The sequence below is a fragment of the Coptis chinensis genome, chromosome 3 (genome assembly GCF_015680905.1).
Source record: "Coptis chinensis isolate HL-2020 chromosome 3, ASM1568090v1, whole genome shotgun sequence".
Classification (NCBI taxonomy): Eukaryota; Viridiplantae; Streptophyta; class Magnoliopsida; order Ranunculales; family Ranunculaceae; genus Coptis; species Coptis chinensis.
The window spans coordinates 102,250,167-102,270,259 of record NC_141458.1 but is presented as its reverse complement, the minus strand read 5'-3'; the positions used below and the strand labels follow the sequence as shown (position 1 = coordinate 102,270,259).

The window sequence follows — 20,093 nt, the reverse complement described above, 5'->3', positions numbered from 1 at the left end:
CTTCTTATTCACACAAACCGCATTCACTCTAAACTCGTCATTCTTGATTAATTCATATTTGTAACCATTGACAATCGAATACTCTATCAATTTACAGCGAAACTCAGGCACACCTAAAGCAAATCCCTGCCCAACACCACCATCAAAGTTTCTTGCCCAAAAATCAGACTTGAAAGGTTTACGAACAACAACCATACCACCACCACCACTACCACCACTAACTGAAGAACTTGATGAACTTGAAGAACTTGCAGAAATAGAACCACTAGAGGTAATCAACGAAGTGACACAAACAATCACTCTGATCTCAACAATTGCAATCTTATTTGCAAAACACTAACAAGCCAAAGAATGCAACTCTCCATCAGATTCAATCAGGTTATCTTTCTCGTCACGGTTAAAACACATATTATAACATTTTAATCCCAACTCAGGCCATTTTTCATGTAACTCTTGTGCAACACCACCAATAAAAGAATCCAACCCAATACGAATGGAAAAACTACCACCATTGTAACAAAAAACTTCAATCACACTATGATCCATATAAACTGCAAAATCATAATAAAATGCATCGTCAAATGAATTTACAACTACTATGAACATTGGTTGTTCATAGCTGTTTGGGTATGAATAATGATTGTTCATACAACAAATACGTATGAACAATAATTGTTCATAGCAAAAAACAAAATCAAAACCTAAAGTTCAATTAAGAAAAAATTCATCGACAAATGTATTTAAAACTACTATGAATATTGGTTGTTCATAGTTATTTGTGTATGAACAATTATTATTCATACGACAAATTCGTATGAACAATAATTGTTTATAGCAAAAATCAAAATCAAAACCTAAAGTTCAATTAAGAAAAATACATAAAACAACGTTTTCATAACAAACATGATATTAAAACTATATCATTGCTATAAACAAATTATATCTCCAAAATCACAGATCTGATCTAAAAAACAAAACATGATATAAAAACATGATACAAAGTTTGAATAAGAATATTTTTAGACGGCAAGAAGAAGAAGTTATAGATTGAAAGAAGTTATAGATTGAAACCTTCAGTTGAGGAACCCACTCAATTTTCAATTGAGGGAGAAGAAGTAATCGATTGAAACCAGAGCGCGTTGTTTATTTCTAATTTTGAAAACATCTTCGATTTATAGCTTAACACACAAAAGGGTAAAATAGGTATTTAATAAAATTATAATGGACTGGGCTAACTTAATTTGTCTTTGAGGGTTATTAAAATAGAAAAACTGGGTCCGTGAGTTGTTTTGACGTGGGAAATGGGTTTGATAGTGATTATAACAAAATAATATCCTCTACAGTTGTTTTGAATTGAAATTCTTGAAATAAAAAACCTGTATTTATTCAACATTCCAGTCTATATAAGAGCAAGTCCGATGGGCGGCTAGATGAGTTGTTAAAGGCAAATATAGCACCATAACCACAAAAATGTCATTCTAATGGGGCTGCTAAAAGGGTCTTAAATTTAGAAAGAGTAAAAAATCCAGCCAAAATTAAGACTTTCGTTAGCAGGCTGCTATAATAAATTTGGGAGACAGACAGTATAGTTTCTGTCGTCCGTGTGTTAAATTTCGACGGACGGCAAAAACTGTGTTGTCCGTCCAAAAAAAATTCAAAAAATAATAACTATGTCGTCCGTATCATTTAGCCCTTCAAAACAGACAACGCGATTGGATTGATTTTTTGATTTTGGAGAACCAAATTTGAGTGGGCAAGCTAAAAAGCCTGTGTGGCACTTATATGACACTTTTCCCTCCATTGGACTTGTTCTAAAAGATTTTCAAATAGAAAAAACACACCACCACAAGTTTATTCCCTTTTCATTTTGCAATCCACTTGGTAGTGGTGTATTTGACCATCTGTTGGTTTTCCTCACACCCTGTATGCCCTTGTGTTGAAACTTGAACGACAACATCTGCCAATAAGGTTAGGAATGTAATCTGCACAAGTTCCAAGTAGTAGAGACGGGTGTGAAGTCTGAACATGTAGACACCATTAATCTGCACATGTTCCAAGCCTTTTAGGCAAGCCGAACACAGAAATGGTCGTATGGAGAGAAATATGGGGAAAAACAGCCATAGCCTGCGACGGTATAAACAAGTAACTGGAAAACCACAAAGCGGCAGAATACACTGCAATGATAATTGGTAAATGGTGGAAATTGGAAGCTTTAATTGTAACGGTAAAATAATGACAGCACCACAATGCTGTATTAACATCGAGCTCTTTATTGATAGATTACAAAAATTAGAAAACAGAGGCACACTTGTAGTATTTAAGGACGTATCTTTTCTTTTTCTGACTGGATTTACGAGATTACAGTATATACATAGAAATGAAAATATACACATTCGGAGGATTTGAATACGAGGAGATCCTGTTCATTTGGTGATAATACTCTAGGTAAAGAGAAACTGGGTGCTACAAACTAAAATTCCAGGTATGCTTTTACCATAGATGCACCAGAAGGATCAGAAAGCAAATGTCTCACAAGTAACATCCTCATGCTGTTTGGGGCCAAAACAAACATATAAAATGCAAACAAAACTAGATCCAATGATGACAATGAAGAGCCAAGAAAGCCCTGCCACATCCTGCAAATTACACGTTAATTAATCAGTGTCACTCTCATGAAACAGGAAATCAAGTCCCCAGACCGGAAACTTGTTTATGGAATTAATGCTTATACAAACAATGTGTTTTCACTTGCCTTGTTTGATAATGCTTTTCAGCTTTTGTTAGCATTTCACTAGTTTCGGTATTGAGCCTAAACTAATGTAACCTATAATCGGGTTGGTGACTAAATTTTAAAATGCCTAAATTCGATTAGGAAGATGAAGCTGGTAAGAGACACAGAGGCACAGGTACCCAGCAGAACACCTTTCAACTATATATTATTTTAGAATTTGGCCTCAGACAGATTGGAAAGTGATAAGGAGTCATGTGTCCAATCCCACAGTTGATGCAAGGCACTGACTGATACTTTTAGATGCATGTGTAAGAGACTGCATATAACTTTTATAACGGACTAATAAGTAATCGATCATTGGTCTTAGCTGTATCAGGAAGCAATCCTGTAACACATGCAACCTGTCTAAAAACTGTTTCACTCTTGCACCATATTTAGTTGGTCCACCAAGCACAGGAGTAAATATGAGTAAAGTTCCTTCATATTACTTAACTTCATATCGGTAAACTTAAAAAAGTTCATATGCTACCATATTTAATTGGTCCACTAAGCACAGGAGTAAATATGAGTAAAGTTCCTTCATATTACTTAACTTCATATTGGTAAACTTAAAAAAAGTTCATATGCTACACATGATACTAATCAAGTATAAATCAATCTTTTTGTCCATCTGTATCTTGAGGACTTCAAGCAAAATTTAAACCCCGTCATCTTCTCTACGTCTCAACATTTATCTTCTATAAATAACTGGGTGTTCATATTCATCTTCTACGTATTTGTTTATCCACCAACTATAATCACTACCTGATCCTGTTTCAAACAATTTCACCCTTACCAGTAGTCCAGTACAAGCTCTCTGTCTTCGTACTTAATTTGACTTTAACCAATATAGTTGAGTTCAACTCTAAAATGGCAGGCATATTCAATGGAATCTTTTATTATTATACAGAGTAAGGCATCAAGGATGAAGATCTACTGAATTATAAAGCCCCATATATTAGATCATACCAAGTTGGCAAGCGGAAGAAAGTGTGAAAGAAAGTTCTGATCCCTTCAATATCTAGCTGCAAAATAAGCTCAAGTCCAAAAAGAAAGAATGCTCTTTGACGTTTTCGCTCTTTTGGCCAAAGAGTGTTCCAAGCTGACAAAGAAAGAAACGCAAAAAAATAAAACATCAAAAAATGGACTTTACAGTGTGTGTTTTCAGCATCAATAAATTGTAGTTGTTTGATATGTATATGCATAAGATTACAAATTACTGATATGTAAGAATATCTCGTGATAGAATACAAAACTGAACTCCTCAATTGTTAAAGAAAGAAAAGGTGCATCAAATTACATGATCAAGTTTTGAGCTGGGGTGGAAGGGGCAAAACGTGCAGTTCGAATGAGTGGCTGGGTATATGAATAGAATCAGATTCCACTTCAGTTGTTAAATCATGCGGTATAGTATGAAAAACGTGTGGGTGCAGACTCTTAGAGTCATAGTCGAGTATTCTTGCTAAAAAGTAGATAACAATATTCTGGAGTGTACATGTATACCTTGCATTGAGATGTTTTCTGCATTCCTTTGCTGAGTGATCATGTGCTTAGAGTAATTATCTTGCTTCAATATCTTTGCAATCACAGAAGCGTATTTTGGAGCCTCTGATAAAGACCTCACAACTGAATAGCCTGATTGAAGAAAACAGAAGAGGGAGTTTTACTCATTTTTTCTGGTAATAGAATCAAACTACCAAAAGCTTGTCTTATAACCTGTTGCTGGATGCACCATGCTTGCGGCAGCACCAAATGCAAGGTTCTTTTGCTCTGTGTTTGGTAAAGAACCGCCAACAGGAATATAAGACCACTCCTATATACAAAATCAAAAAGGATGTGCGCATCAGTAAGTGGTATACATGAAGCATATTGAGTACAAAAAAGTGCATGTACTAGACATCATACGGTACTTTAAATGGTTATTCCACAAATCCTGCTGTTACATCTATTTTGTACTCCTACTTGCAAATTACATGGAGCCATTTTAAACAGCTCAACCAAGCTACCTCTATGTAAAGCCACACATCAGATCATTATTGCATTGCTAACTGTGTGAACCCAATTTCATACCATTAACCTTGTATGTCACCCTTAATGAATAATGATCAGCTCAAGTGTGTGGGAATGCTTGATTTTAGATGGGGAAAGAAGTCATTTGAATTGATTGGCTGAACCCATTTGGGTTGCCTACGTACCCCTTACCGGGGGATCAAGCCGCACCGTAGTTCTCCCTTTTTCTCTCCTCTCTATCCCTCCCCTTTCTTTTTTGGAGTAGCCTCCCCTCTTAACCCTATTTCTTATGGGCTTTATATCATTCCTTAACTCTTCTCCTAACCCCTGATCCTTATTTTCTATCTCATGGTCTATAGTTACCCACTTGTCTCTCTCTATCCCTTTTGAGTTAAGTTCTTGTGCTCCCATCTCATGCAAGTGTTATACTTTAGGCCTCTTATATATGTGATGTCATTGATCATAAATATGGCTACTACACTAACCCTACAAAATGTTGACATGAATGAACTTGTTGAGAGTCAATTTTTTCTATTACTTGTATCCTTTATGAACTCTTTTCCTTTTTCCTTCCAAGTTTGGTCTTCATACCTCACTGTATGGTTCGTCTGTCCAACATCATATCAATGTCGGCTACAAAGTATAAGTATTAGGAAGTAAAGAAAGATTTATATAAACCTTCTAGTAGGGAATGCTAACAGCTAAGACCTTTAAAAGGTTTGATCCTAATTAAAAGAGGTTAACTTCCATTACTTCAAATCATGTGCATACTCCTAATATAAGATCTCCAATTCGAACCAAGATAATATTCTTTGAGAAAAGCAGACATGAATTTAAACACAACCAACAAAGAATATTGGCTACACTGTGTATGGTGAGTAGGAAAAAATAGCTGAAATTGCATGTGGAACTCATTATCAAAGTGAAGCAGGATCAACGATTAATAAAAAGTGAGAGAAACACAATAGCCCTCAAGCATAAGAAGCTGCATTAAAATTATCTGGTCATGTACTAACACAAAAATATTAAAGAATATATAATAGTCTGCTAAAATCTTCCAACGACATATCAAAATACAAATGCCCCTATTTGTCTTAGCATTGCGAGCAAATTAAATCCAGGGCCTATCTCACATGTTATTCATACTGCAGATGAAGTAAACTACCAAATATATTAAAAGTGTAACCAACTAACCATAGAGAATCAAATTCAGTCTCCCTCTCATAGTTAATTAACTACATAGATCTAAACAAGAACTAGTTATACTCTTAATACTAGAGAAACAGACTGGATGAATATATAACCTCTTCATAAACTTTAGTAACTTGGATGCCCATGGTCTTCAATCGTGACATCAGTTTTCTCTTCAGGAGATCAAATGGCATGGCATCTCTTGAAGCCAAACAGGTTTCCTGCAACCAGATAAACAAAGAATTAATGACAAAAATTATCACAATAAACTCATATAATCCTATGTGGTTGGGAAAAAATAGTAAGCCACAATATCAGAAAGATTGCATCAACTAGTTCAGTATCCTATAGGAGAGAAGATACATATTCATGAAGACTTGAATAGTTAAAAAGAAAGAAAATGGAGGATATGATAGGTTTCACGGAGGGATTGGATTCGGAGAAAGATATGAAACGGAAGATGAGACCCTTCAAATGGCGACAAGATTGAATGACTGGTTTTCAACAGAAGAGAACAATAGAATAGGACCAATGACACGAAATAAAAATTGGGATGAAAAGGTGGTGATGAAAATGATGACTCAAACCAGAGTGCTTTGAGACGTCACACCTGTGTTGGTTTTGCAGTCTTATTACATGATATACAATATGTCAGAAAGTGGAAAAGTTGGAAATATAAAAAATCAGCTAACCTCAAAGAAAAGTCTTGTTGGTGACATGGGCATGACATAAAGAAATGTCGGATAATCTTCTTTCAAGCACTGCCCGTTTGGTTCCATGTAATCTCTGTAGTCCATAAAGACCATTAAGTTGGGATCATATGGATTGTTTTCCACCTGGATATGTGAAATAGATTGAACAACATCAAATGCAATTTAAGGTCCTAAGATAATTTTTTCATCATAAATATACTGGCATTTCTCTTCAAGTACTCATACGGTGCGGCTTACTCCAAATAATAAATTTTATTTGCAAATACATGCTGGAGATAACATATAAGACAGTGAGACAGAGGGTATGGTCCATTGAACCAGTTATGCATCTTTATCAAAAGGTTAAATGCAAAAGAATGAGAATCAAGCTTTTAACACAACATGCATTCATGTGCCCATTCCACCAAGGGCCGTAATTCAGCAAGCCAGTAGCATCAGTCAAGCCAAACAAGACAAGATACAAGGTCTTGTTATACCAACTACATTAAGAAATTGAAACAAGGAAAGGAATATATATTTACCTTCTTCAAGTTAGTAAAACAGGATATTCCTTTGCAAATAAAACAAGAAATGATAAAGCTACACTATTTACAAAGTAACACAGCAAAAGAGTGTCTGTTTGGTCCTAGTTCTACCAACTTAGCTACTGAGGGTGGAAAATTGTTGCAAGTATAGATCTTGATACTTTCGCCAATCCGTCATAGAGGCCACTCGTGCAGAGGCTCTCACCTATCTCTATCAGTGGAAAAGGGGGTATTTTTTGGCAGAAAAGAAGAGAGTGGTGTTCTAAGGAAATGAAGAAGATTTTAAGCTACTTATTGTCGGCATTTAAATTATAACTTATCTGAAAATAGAAAAAGAAGAACCATACCTCAACTTCCACACCATAAGCAGTTTGGACTGAAACACGAGGACCGCCTACTTCATACTCCAAGAGTTTCCCTGAAGCTGCTCCAGATGCAACAATAGCAAGCCTATAAATGTATGATGTTAGAAAGGATACATTTATGTTATAGTTAGGATTCAGATTACTGCATTGTACCTGCAAGGAATAGAGATCTCACTTTCACAAATTACAAGACTATGACCATCTGCAGCTTCAATGATCCTTTCCACTTTGGAATTAAGGTATGAAACACCAGACTCGACACACCTAGAAAACAACTATAGGCATTATAAGCCAGTCTAGAAATGACAATAAGTGGATATATGTTAGAGAAGCATAATTTATGTGTTGAAAGAGAAAAAAAAAATAGTTGGGGAGGGAGTGGAGAGAAAACAGGTGTTCTCACCTTTTTAGCAATTCTTCATGTAGCAAATGTCGACTAACTCGTCCATATGCACGGCCAATTAGAATGGGTTCATCATTATCCAGGTATGTAATGGTATCCTGCCAAACATGTTCGATACACCGTTCAAGCCCAAGGCCTGGAAGATGAATCAGCCAACATTAATCAAATATATAATCCAAGAGAATATAGTCCACCTTTTTCAGTGGTTTCTAACAGGACAGACATAGTTACCTTTGAACTCATCTTCCCACACACCATAATTGTTTGTAAAAGGAAGATCAGGACCAATAAGGCCAACTTTCAGACCTAACTTAGCCGCTTCTGCAGCCAGTGAAAGACCAGCAGGACCACAACCAATTACTACCAAATCCATCACAGATTCTCTAACTGCTATCGGCGGCAACTGCATCATAGATCAATAACAAAGATATCCTAAAAGGTTATGAAGATGTTGAAAACCTAGAGTTTACAGGGAAAAGGAATTGATGAACAACTTTAAGGAACTAGACTAAACTCATGCACATGCTGACAAACATTTCGTAAGAGCAATATATATGTACACTGAATTCAAGGCTGCTTTTTGGTGAGCATATATGTCTCACAATCTCACCAACAACTCTAACTAAATGGAAGTGCATATGATGCCTGAATGTACACCTCTGCATTAATATCTTATACATCCTTCTGGTACATCTCCAAATATCTAAATGGGAGTGATTGAGTGTTCTAAATTTCTCCAAAATCCAGTATATCACTGTTGAGATCCTAAACATATATAGCTTTTAGTGTATATGTCCCTATCATCTGATATCAAAGCGTCCTACATTACACCAATTTACATTGGATATATATAAGCTACATGCTGTACTTAAAGGGACTAGCATCATATGAGACGAGTCTACACTCTACACAACCAATGCCTATTACACAAAGCTTAGTTATCTAAATAATGTTAAGATCCTATGTTCTAAATTCACTAAAAAGCTACAAACTAAGGTCTTTTGTCAAAATTACAGTACAATAACACTTTTAACACAACAAAAGTTGCGTAAAAAAATAACCTTTTCGGCGAGTTTGGCTTGTTTGTCCATGGGTTTAGCTTGCTGCATTTCAACAAACAAAATCTCCGAACCACCAGCTTTAACATAATCATCTTCATCAGCAAAACACTCCTTAACAGCAATAAAACTACTCCCACCACTACTACTAGCCTTCACTTTCAAACTGACTCCACGAAAACGACGCCCAGCCCACGACATTCCAGAACTAAAGTTTCTTGCTCCATGAGTTGAAACAGAACAAGAAGAAACAACATTACAAGAACCAAGTAACTCCATAGTTAACATTTTGTTCATGACATTAAAGAAAGTGGGAGAGCACGTGAAGAAGAAGAATGTGACACTAACATCCAAGAAACTCAGTTGTGAAAGTGTGGGGAAGAGAAGAGATAGGGAGGGAAAGAGAGGCTTTTGTTATCCATTTTTATTTAGATCACACGTGGAGGTAGGTGATTGGATTTAGTGTTGATGACTGGACGGGGTTTTGTCTGTCTATTGTATTTTTGCAAATGATAATATTGTTTATAGGGCCTAATAATGACGGTATTTTTGGGCTTGGAAGTTGGAACGTGCACCGCAAGGTTTTTAACTTCCTGATTTTGGGGCTACTTAAAATGACTATATATATGTACCACATCAAGGAAGATTTTGTAGAACACAAATACTAAACAAACACTATAATATTATGAGCAGTTCTTCGGTGCGCAGGCTGTATGGTGCGCAAGCCTCAATAAACCATAGATTCAGTACTTTGTGATGCAATACACCCTCACCCCTTTGTGATGAGTGGTCCAGATTCTCTACACCCTGCGCACATAAGATTTAGCCTAATATTATATATACATCAACCAAGCTTTCTCTTCCTCTCGTTTTATTTCCATTCTTTTTCTTAAACTGAAGTACTCTTATTGCCTCTAACACTCTAATAATTGTCTACTTGCCCGTGAATGTGATAACAATTTAAACCATACTAACACATTTTATTTACTTTTTTAATATAACAATTTGACAACATTATTATGTGTTATAATCTGTCTCTCATTGACGTCTGCTTGTTCTAATCATTTTGTTCTTTGGTGAAATTTGATGAGATTCAAAGTACTTGATTTTGTTATTTTTATTTGTTTGATCTATTAATTCAATGTGTTTAGAAAATTGAGAAACCCTAAAACTCAAAAAACAAACCAATTTTCTATAGTCTTAGGCTGAGTCCAATGACTCCCTATCCCCTTAAAAGTAGAGTTAAAGTCAACAAATTTTACTCTATATCATTAATCATTAATTTCTTCTGTATATATGCAAGATTTTACTCTCTATCCTTATTTTACTCTCTATAAGGATAGAAACTAAAATTATTTGTATATATAGAGAGGAAATTAATGATAGAGAGTAAAATCTGTTGACTTTAACTAGGGGTGGGAATTTGGCCCTAACGACTCTAACCCTACCCCGCCCCAGACCACTAACCCTAAGCCCCTATAAGCCCCCTCACAACTAAAGCCCCCTCACAGAGTTTAGGGCCGGCCCTGCTACCTAATGCCTCTAGAGTATGTGGCTGGGCTAAGATTCTAAAACATAGGCCCGAACCCTAACCAAGCCCTAACCAAGTCCTAACCGGCCCCTCGTTTCATACTTTCACTATAAATACACATACCATAATTGTGTCCAACTCTTTGTTAAATATTTTCAATTAAAATAACATTGTCCTTGTAATTTATCACTTACACCCAAGAGTCTTCCAATAACTTGTTTTATATAACAAAAACTTGTCAACTTAAGCAGCGGTATGTGAAGAACAATGAAGCACTAGCCTTTAATAAAAAAATAATACTTTATTCCTTTGATCATCAAGTCAAAGTCCATAACTTATTATTCTCAATTTTTTTCTCACTTATTTCTTATAAATTATATTTTTATTTACATCCAAACCAAGTCTAAAACTAAAGGTTTCCTTCCACACCATTAATTAAAAAAAATCTGAAGCGGACATTTGTAACATTAAAACCAAAAACACCCTTTGTCGGAAAAATGACATTTGTAATCTCAAACCTTTCTCCATCACTTGTTCAAAAGCCAATATTTTTCATTTCCATATACAAAGCTTGAATCACTTTTAAATTAGAAGAAAGGTAATATTATATTTGTTTGAATCTATTATAGAAATAATTTATGATATTACAAATAGTTTAACAACTGACCACCTTTAACCAAAACTATTATGTTTCTTCTTTATATCTATTACTTCTTCCTTTAAAATGATAATATAATTATTTTGTCATGTATTTCAATGTTAAATGTAATTTTAGTGAGGTTTGAGTCAAGGAAGAACAAATTCGAACTCTCGATGTCTTGATTCATTAGATTGTGGATGTCATTTTAAATTTTTGGACTTATGAGGATTATTACTTAGATTGTTTGACTTTGAGTTTGTAGATTATTAGACATTTTGTAATATAAATGAGTTTTAAAACCTGATGTAGTAAAAAAATAAAATATATAGGCCGGCCCTAAAGGCCGACCACCTAAAAAGCCCTTTAAAGAGGGCTAGTGGTCGTGGTCGGCTTGAGATTTAGACTTGTGACCGGCCCGGCCCGCCTATATCGACTTTAGGGCCAGGCCGACCCGGCCCTAATATCTGAAGGGCTTTAAATGTTTAGGGCCGGGCTAGCCCGACCCGGCCCATTGCCCACCCCTAACTTTAACTCTATTTTTAAGGAGATAGGGAGCCATTAGACTCAGCCTCAGTGAGTTGTGGAGGCACTGTTCTTTAGATAAGTTGTTTTTAACAAATTTAGATTGAAAACACACAACTCAAACAAAATTGTAGTAAGCAAGAGGTTTCAAAAGTAAAATTATTACCATAAAAAAATTGTTAATTTCATCTTCAATTATCCAATTTAGCTATACATCTAACAATATCTTTGCGAAAGATTACGTACATCATCTAAAAAACCTATTAAATAGTTTTTTTTAAAATAATACTCATCTTAAATAGAACAGTATCAAATAAAAATATTGGTCACAAAATATTGATGCTACCATATTGACATTCACCTCAAGCTGTTTTTTAATATGGACACTGAATACAAGTAAGTTGATACAATGACAAAAGTGGAAAACTACACTACACCCACATTTTTTACAGAGTTGGTTATGAATATTGAACTCAAAATTAACCTACAATCATTAATCATCATCTACTACACTTATTACAAGAGTCATGAACGTTGAAACGAAAAATATTATTACATCTTGTACATTAATATATAATGTTACAAATACAAAAACTAAGGAAATCTTCGATATATTATGTGGAATTTATTTATGTAATCCATCTAGAATCACTTCACCAACTTACTGCTCCAATCCTTCCTCACAATCTCTTCTAGCACTCTGTTGGAAACCCAAATCTCCTAGCATTAGGGTCCAATGATCTTGCATTATATAGCACTAGATAATCTGCACTCTTATTCAGCTCTATGTACACGTGCATTATCTTGAAACAAAAATATATATACTAAGTTATTTAGCGTGTACAAAAATAAAATCTAACAAAACTAAAAAATTATTGTTTACATGATATACTAGCCTATTTGTACGTGTCTCTGCCACGTAAACAAAAAAAATGGCATGACCTGTAATAGTTGGGTTTGGTAAGGGGCAAAATCAGAAAAAAAAAATAATAGCGTGATGAATTTACAGTTGAAACTCTCGTTTTCTTTAACAATCTCTGATTTTATTTTATTTTTCATTAATTTATAGACGTGAAACTACTATTTTATCCATGCAAAAAACAAAATAAAAAAATAAAACAAACAAATGGCATGAGCTGTAATATTCGTGTTTGGAAAGGGACAAAATTAGAAAAAAAATTAATGGCGTGATGAATTTCACTGTTCCTCCCACCGTTTTCTTTAAAGAAGTTAGATATTATTAAGTTGCATCTTCAATATAGGGCCAGTCCTGGGCCTATGCTGTCTGAGCCATTCCATAGGGCCCAAATTAAACCGAAACTAAACTCCCCATTAAGCTATACAAAGCTCGCTATGATATTAGAACCCAAACAATAGCCCAGAAAAAGTAAATAAACTTTTAGGGCCGCCCTGCTTCAATATATAATCTTTTACTAAAATTTGAATTTGTCTAACACATTCATAATATTTACTCATGGTCCAAGAAAGATTGATGATGAAAACTCAGAGGGCATATCCGGTGTTTTAAAAGCTTTAATCGCATTTTTATTTTCTTTTGTTATTTATCGAGAGATTTCATGATCGAGATTCATACTTTTTAAATTGAAACGAATGTTCTCTAACAAGATTAATTTTATGTTCGGTGTAGATAAAATGAATTACGAAAAAATAAAAGTATTTATATATTATATAATAATAATTTATCACAGTTTATATTTCATGATATTCCTCATGTTATAGACCTACGTTAACGTGAAAAAAACATTGTAATCTCTCTCTCTCTCGTTGCCATATACTATTTCGTTCTTTAACATGGGATTTCATGAGAATAACAAAATTTAAAAGTTTGAATATTAGTTGTTTGATCTAAAAAGTATATACTATTTCGTTATTTAACAAGTCCTGTTGTGGGGATTTTGAGTGCATCTTGGGTTGATAAGGATTTCTGATGCCTTAAAGAAAACAAAGATGATAAATGTCCATGATATTGGCTTGGAGAAAGGAAGAGAAAGCCGAATCGAAGTTGAAATGAGGGAAAGTTTGAGAGGTCCTCTTTTCATTAATAATTGTAAAATAGAGTGAGTTACATCCTGACATACACTTTCCCACAACCTTTCGAAGAAGAGATGCCTTTCTGTTTCACTGTGTTGCATGATAAGTGTCTTTCAGCGTAAACTCTCCTCTTAAAGAAACAGCCCAGACCACTATGTCTTCTCTTCCTTCAATACTCACTTCAACTTCTATTTGCTTTACTATCTCAGGTATGTGAACTCTAACTGTTTGTGGAATGTGCCATTCACCATTTTGTATCAGTTTCGCCACTTTATTTGTAATTGAGGTCGGTGGAGTGTAATCGAGGTCGGTGGAGTCCCTTTGTGGTGTTAGGTACACATGATGACCTAAGTTACATTGACACGGATACGTGTGTCTGTATCCGATACGGATACTAAGTGTCTGAGGTATATATCACATACAATGTGTCTGTGTCATGTCCGACATGGACATATGGCGTGTCCATGAATCATAGATGGTGACATTTTAGGATACCTGTTGTTTGAACATGCTGTATATTCACGATCATGAGGGTATCTTCGTCCTTAGTGAAATAGCTTTCTTGTTACGGTGCCTGTTCACTGGAGGAGTCATCTCACCAGCCTTGAAGGGTCCCTTTTATGTCCTCTAGATCACATGGCAAGGTTACGACCCCCCACCCCCTAACCCAAAGAATGAATAGGGAAATTAAAAAAGAACTATGTGTTGGCTGAAAAGGTCCTACTTGCATGTGTTACAGCCCCATTTTTATGTGCTACATTAAGTCCTCTACCTGATGAGTAGACTAGATGTGAAGCACTATTTTCTTTATGCATCTAACAAGACAACTTATGTAATCTCCTGCATGTTTGAAGTGATCAACTTGCGTAAGTGTTTCGTACTTTGGTGTGCAAAATCCCCCACGCTGGTTAAATGGGGTGCTAAAACTTTAGTTGATTGTGACTGTTCCTTACAGTTTATATCAGGGAAAAAGAAAAGAACGACAAAAACAGAAACACTAATAGAAAACTGTAGATTCCTTTGCGGCGAGGAACTGGTGAACTTGTTGGGATTGCAGAAAGTTCCTCCCTGATTCAACTTGAGGCATAACTTTTAATGGTGTTGGGGCTTTAGGCACTGATGTATTAGATGTCTCAACAAGTTTTTAATAGTTGGGGATCTGATGAACTTGCTTGGCATGCATAAAGCTCACAAATGTGCTGCATGCCTGCACCGATGGTAGGGTTCGAGGCACCATCTGTGAGATGCTTTTGTATGTTTTTGTTGGGAATGTGATGTACTTAATTGGCTTTCTCTAAATTCCCTGCCAATTTTGGCACTGTGATATGGCGCACTTAAGGCGTAAAAACAATTATAACTGTTCGAGCTGAGTGTGGATCAATGTAACTTGTGCCCGAAACAAAAATCTTATACACAGGTTTGCAAGACACAAGAAAACAATCCTAATTGTCCTGGTTGATTATACAATGATATTCTATGTTTGTCCCATGTCTTATCGTTGGACTTCTATTGAACACATATACTAGCTAAGCATTATTTTTTTCCCATGGTAACATAAGCTTTAGGAAGCATGAAATCTTATACTCTTCTTTTTCTTCTCAATGCAGCAAAGGCATGAGGTGCCACCCAATTTTAGGAAGCTGTTAAGTACGAAGTTGAGAAGACTTGTTGGACAGGGTAAACTTGAAAAGGTGATTGCTTCTTCCTTTAGATACAAGTATTTGGCTGGACCCAGCTTCAGAGGATCCACAGTGTTATATCGAATAGTTCCAAGTAACAACTATAAGTTATCATATTAATCCAAACAAATGCAAATGGTTAGATCATTCTACATTAGCTTGATTGGTATTTACTATTTAGTAGTTCCTCGTATTACTCTGTCTGTTTCAAGATGTTTCCTGCTTCTACATTAGACTATCTTTGTTTACTAATGGCAAAGGATGTACACGATCTATGTAATACAGATAACTTGACTTTCTGTTTATGCTCCCTTAGTTTATTTCATTTTTTGAAAATTTACATCAAATTCCTGTTTCAGGTTGCAGGGGTGAAATTGTGCTCATGGCTTAAGCTTGTGATAATTAAGTTAAAGGTGTAGAGCAGAGGAAGCGTCTTTCGGAATATAACTGGTAGAATTGTATATGAAAGTCTTGTACCAATATATTTCTGATATGGATTTTATTTAATCAAGTAGAGGTGAGCTGGTTTGTCTTAAAGTATTTGTATACACAATAAACGCGTGTATGGCTCCTGTTTCAGTATTGACAGTTTGACAAAACACCGACATGAACTCTTTAAGTCTTAACTGATTTTTCTATGCGTCTCATCTATTTGATGGCATTTTCTGATTAATTGCTGTTTTGATCATCCTGTTAGTCACGGGTAGATGAAAACATATTTCCAGCTATGCAAATTTTAACAGGTTTCGAGGGGGGCAAGTTAACAAGGATGGAGGTAATGGAGCAAAGGAGATGGAGGCAACGTTAGCAGTGTAGTAGGCTGGAATTCAAATGCCAAATGCAATTTACTTAACTTCAGATGATTCTCGTTGTTGTCTTCAGTAATTCTGCTAGAAAACTGGGGCTTACAATTGGTTATCTGTTACTGACACTACCACAATTTATATAGCTTCACTTTCTCGCAGCCTTTTCCGACAAGGTAAAAACCAAAAACGTGATAAGGATTCTTTTAACCGATCGTCTGAAAACTTTGCTGTCAATTCAAAAATCAAAACTACTAAATTTGAACAAGGAAGATTTAAAGGGTTTAAAGCCCATCCCACTGGTTGGTTCGTTTGTATTACCATGATCCAACACATAGCCCACCCACCGACTATTTAAGCGGGTTTGAGTCTTCGCCTAGGAACATGATGAATCATTTGATTAGGAAATCAGCAGTCGCTGGTATTTCGTCTTTTTCTGTACCCTGCCGCAATCGTGTGTTGTGCAATTCCCCAAACATCTGAGCATCTCCATATCTCCGCTATTATATTAGTAAGTATACTCGTCGGTACGACAATTTGACCAGACCCTTGGCGTTCATTTCAGTTTATGTCTTCAATTGGATTACATTGGGATCCAAAACCTTATTCCCATATCTCGATCGTCTTTGTAACTAAACTGATATTGAAAATGTAGAGTGCTGTGCTGGAACCAGCTAGGCAGGGGCGTGACATTATCGGTCTAGCTAGACCAGGGGAAGGAAAGGCTCTATCCTTTGCAATTCCAATTATGGATAAGCTCGTATGGTCGGAAACTTTTTATTATTATAGGTTTGCTGACATCTAGCTCTGCCAACTTTTGTATTACTGTAAATGCTTTTTATGGACAACTTCCTTATTTCACCCAGATTTAATCATTTACCTGCATATTTTTCTAATGGCTCCAACAGTTGAACATGTCTTGGAAAAATTAGGTGGGTTTGATCCCACGGGACTGTACACATGTATTGCGACTAAGGGTTTGCCTACACTATCTGATGATTCTGATCAAGAACTAAACCTCTATCCCTGTTGGCTTCGAACTAAAGTGGTTGTCGGAACACCTGATTTAGTCGCTCTTCAGTTTAATGCCGATAATTTGGTTTTGAGTGATGTCGAATCTGTCGTTCTATATGAGGCTCATGAACTTGCCGGCTTTGATGAGGATCTCAAATTTATTCTAGGCAAGTTACCCAAGAAGCGACAGAGCATGATATTTTCTAGCTCAATGTCAACTTGGCTAAGAAAATTTTCAGAGAAGAATCTAAAAGACCCATTCACTATTGATCTTGTAAGTAATAATTGGATTCATTTTTATTTATTTTTCACCTCTGATCCACTATTGCATTGTTCAAGCTCCTTATTAGTTTCAATTTATTACTTAGCATGAAACTCATGTATTGTTATTCTGGTGGAATTGGTAATGTTCTTAGTCAATGTGAGGGATTTTCAGGTACATGTCTAAGAATTTTGGGTGGTAAACATTGTGAAAAATATTTTAGTGCACTTGTAAGTTGTCAGTATATTTTGGTGTAGAAAGTTAAGTTATTTGTTATTGAATTGTGTTGATTGTTTAAATCAACCTACAGTGTGTGTGTGCGCTTGTGAGAGTATGAACTGTAGGACAGTCTTCCTATCTGGTACGGTTGACGCATGCCTAGTGGAGCAATTTTTTTTTTTCTCATCGAAGTTCTTATAAGCTTTTTTGATTGGTGGAGTAGGGTGTGATTCAACTGGTTATAACTTGTGTTCTGTGTTAATGATGCGGTTGAGCAAGTGTAATAAACCTAGTAAGCAAGAGTAGGAAGATATCGCTGGGGTTATGATAAAGTGTTTGGTGGGTTACATGGTAGCTAGTATCCTTCATATCACTGTTTTAAGCACTCGCATGGATTAATGCATGTAACTCGGTGTGTAGGTTTATACATCTGATTGGTATCGCCTTCTAGCACTTGCAGGATTTCTTAATCGTTTGGTATCCCAATATTCATATTAGTTAATATTGTTCCTCCTGTTATTAAGTCGATAATTTGCCTTATTGTGGACGATTGTGTGGGTCAAGGTGATATTTTTCTTGATGAAATATGTGCATTTTGGAAGTAGGAATACCTTACTCTGTCTAGATTTATTCGATTAAAAGAAGGCGACCAGAGACGTCTTTGTGAAATTATTATGCCTTTTGATTGATGGGGACTTGATACTGAGGCGCCAGTTAAGCTCTTGTTTTACTGTTTCAGCTGACATGTATGCAAGATATGTTTCACTGGTCATTACCTTTCCTGGCTTTCTGACTAAATGTGAAAATCCTGATGGGTATAACCGAGTCTTATTGTAGGGCATTTAGGATAAGTGCTTCTGGCTTTCTATTTCAGTTAGGCCTTGTTATCTAGCTTGTCTAGTGAAGTGATAAGGGTGGGATTGAGGCTCGTTTAAATATCTATTGCATGCCCACAAAGTTTAAATATCTAGCTTGAATCAGTTTACATAAGCGACTGTAACTGAGCTTTAATTTGGGTATTCAGTTTATATATATAATTTAAAATATCTGAGTATATTATATGTTCGATCTGTAGTCTACTATGAATAGAAAAATGGCATGGTATATCATGATCCATAAAAATGTTCAGAATACCACTTACCCGTACCTTGGGCTGTTGGTCTTCTTTGTTTACATAAGCATACGTATATGCTTTTCTTGTGATGTAAAAGTCACCGTGTTTGTTCAGAATCATCTTTGTTTGTTCAGAATCATCTTTGTTTCAATAAGGAAGCTTATGTAGAATTTGCTTTGTAGGTGGAAAATCCTGAGCAGAAGTTAGATGAAGAGATCATTGCATCAGAGAGGACGTGAAATGCATCAATCAGTGGTTCTGTACTTGTTACAGTAGGAGTCATCGTGTGTTTTCTACATTTCCTTTCCTCTGTACACCTTTGCATTCCTCATCTGCTCATAGTTTGTCAGTTTGTGCATTCTTGGTAAATGCTTGATGATGTCCCTTACCTTCCATGCCTAACGAAAAATGAGTCCTTGGTGAATTGCTTAATGGTGTGATTGGTGTCCCTTACTTCCATGTGTTTTTCAAAGTAGTCATATGCATAAGAGATTTGAGTTATAGATGGGACTCACCTCGGAACTCCACTAGTTTGGGAACGTGACTGCAGATACTATTTGCACGTTACACCTGCTTATTCTCATATTGACTTGTTCGTTTCAGCTAGCCAATGAGATATTGCATGCTTTTGAACATTGTAATACAGAATTACAGATAACCTGAAATTCCGTTTATGTTTCCCCCTGAATTCTTTCATTTTCTTGAAAATCTATACTACTATCAAATTTCTTCGTCCAGGTTCCCGAGATGAAATTTTGCTCACGGGTTAAGCTTTTGATATTTAAGCTAAACGTGTTAAAAAGAGCTAAGGAATCATCCTTTGGGATATAACTGAAAGAAAAAATTGTATATGAAAGTCTTGTACCAATAAGTTTTCCATCTGGATTTTGCTGGATCAAGTATGCGTGAGTTAGTTTGTATTACATGTCTCTTTGCAAACAGCAAACATGTGTATAAACAGCAAACATGTGTATAAGTAAGTAAAGATTTACGGAAAATAAATTAATCTTGTCAAATCTTGCGAGAGAACTAACATCAGTTTCAATTTAGGTTTTAAAAGAGCTGGAGTTTTCAATTTTCTGAACACGCGAATGCGATCAAACAACTCGGAATAACAAACTTAAAAAGTTTGAATCTCATGTTAAATAACGAAATAGTATGTGACAACTGGAGAGAGAGACAAAGATGTAAACCAATAACAATGTTGTCAACTTGTATTTTTC

The 20,093-nt window shown here is 35.6% G+C and overlaps 2 protein-coding genes across 7 annotated transcripts; one reads left to right on the top strand and one right to left on the bottom strand.

The window, feature by feature from the left end:
* Positions 1-2,247: 2,247 nt before the first annotated feature.
* Positions 2,248-9,407, bottom strand: LUT2 (Lycopene beta/epsilon cyclase protein). Its single transcript, XM_086595257.1, has 11 exons — positions 9,038-9,407; positions 8,208-8,379; positions 7,977-8,112; positions 7,727-7,837; positions 7,556-7,658; positions 6,664-6,807; positions 6,085-6,192; positions 4,487-4,583; positions 4,274-4,405; positions 3,740-3,872; positions 2,248-2,636 (listed from the first exon to the last, which is right to left on the bottom strand). The coding sequence occupies exons 1-11, from the start codon at positions 9,329-9,331 to the stop codon at positions 2,471-2,473; spliced, it is 1,596 nt and encodes a 531-aa protein (XP_086451383.1). The 5' UTR covers positions 9,332-9,407; the 3' UTR covers positions 2,248-2,470.
* Positions 9,408-13,218: 3,811 nt separating this feature from the next.
* LOC147512280 (DEAD-box ATP-dependent RNA helicase 53-like) lies at positions 13,219-19,558 on the top strand. Of its 6 annotated transcripts, none has more exons than XR_015214868.1 (6): positions 13,219-13,988; positions 15,387-15,470; positions 15,818-16,788; positions 16,917-17,050; positions 17,170-17,549; positions 19,053-19,558. XR_015214868.1 is itself a non-coding variant. In XM_086595255.1 (5 exons), the coding sequence occupies exons 4-5, from the start codon at positions 17,157-17,159 to the stop codon at positions 19,107-19,109; spliced, it is 450 nt and encodes a 149-aa protein (XP_086451381.1). In that variant the 5' UTR covers positions 13,248-13,988; positions 15,387-15,470; positions 15,818-16,437; positions 16,917-17,156; the 3' UTR covers positions 19,110-19,558. The 6 variants fall into 6 exon arrangements, 3 of the variants coding, with proteins under 3 accessions (XP_086451381.1, XP_086451380.1, XP_086451382.1); XR_015214866.1 differs by having other exon boundaries at positions 13,220-13,988; positions 15,818-16,772; XR_015214867.1 differs by having other exon boundaries at positions 13,225-13,988; positions 15,818-16,437.
* The last annotated feature ends 535 nt before the right edge of the window (positions 19,559-20,093 follow it).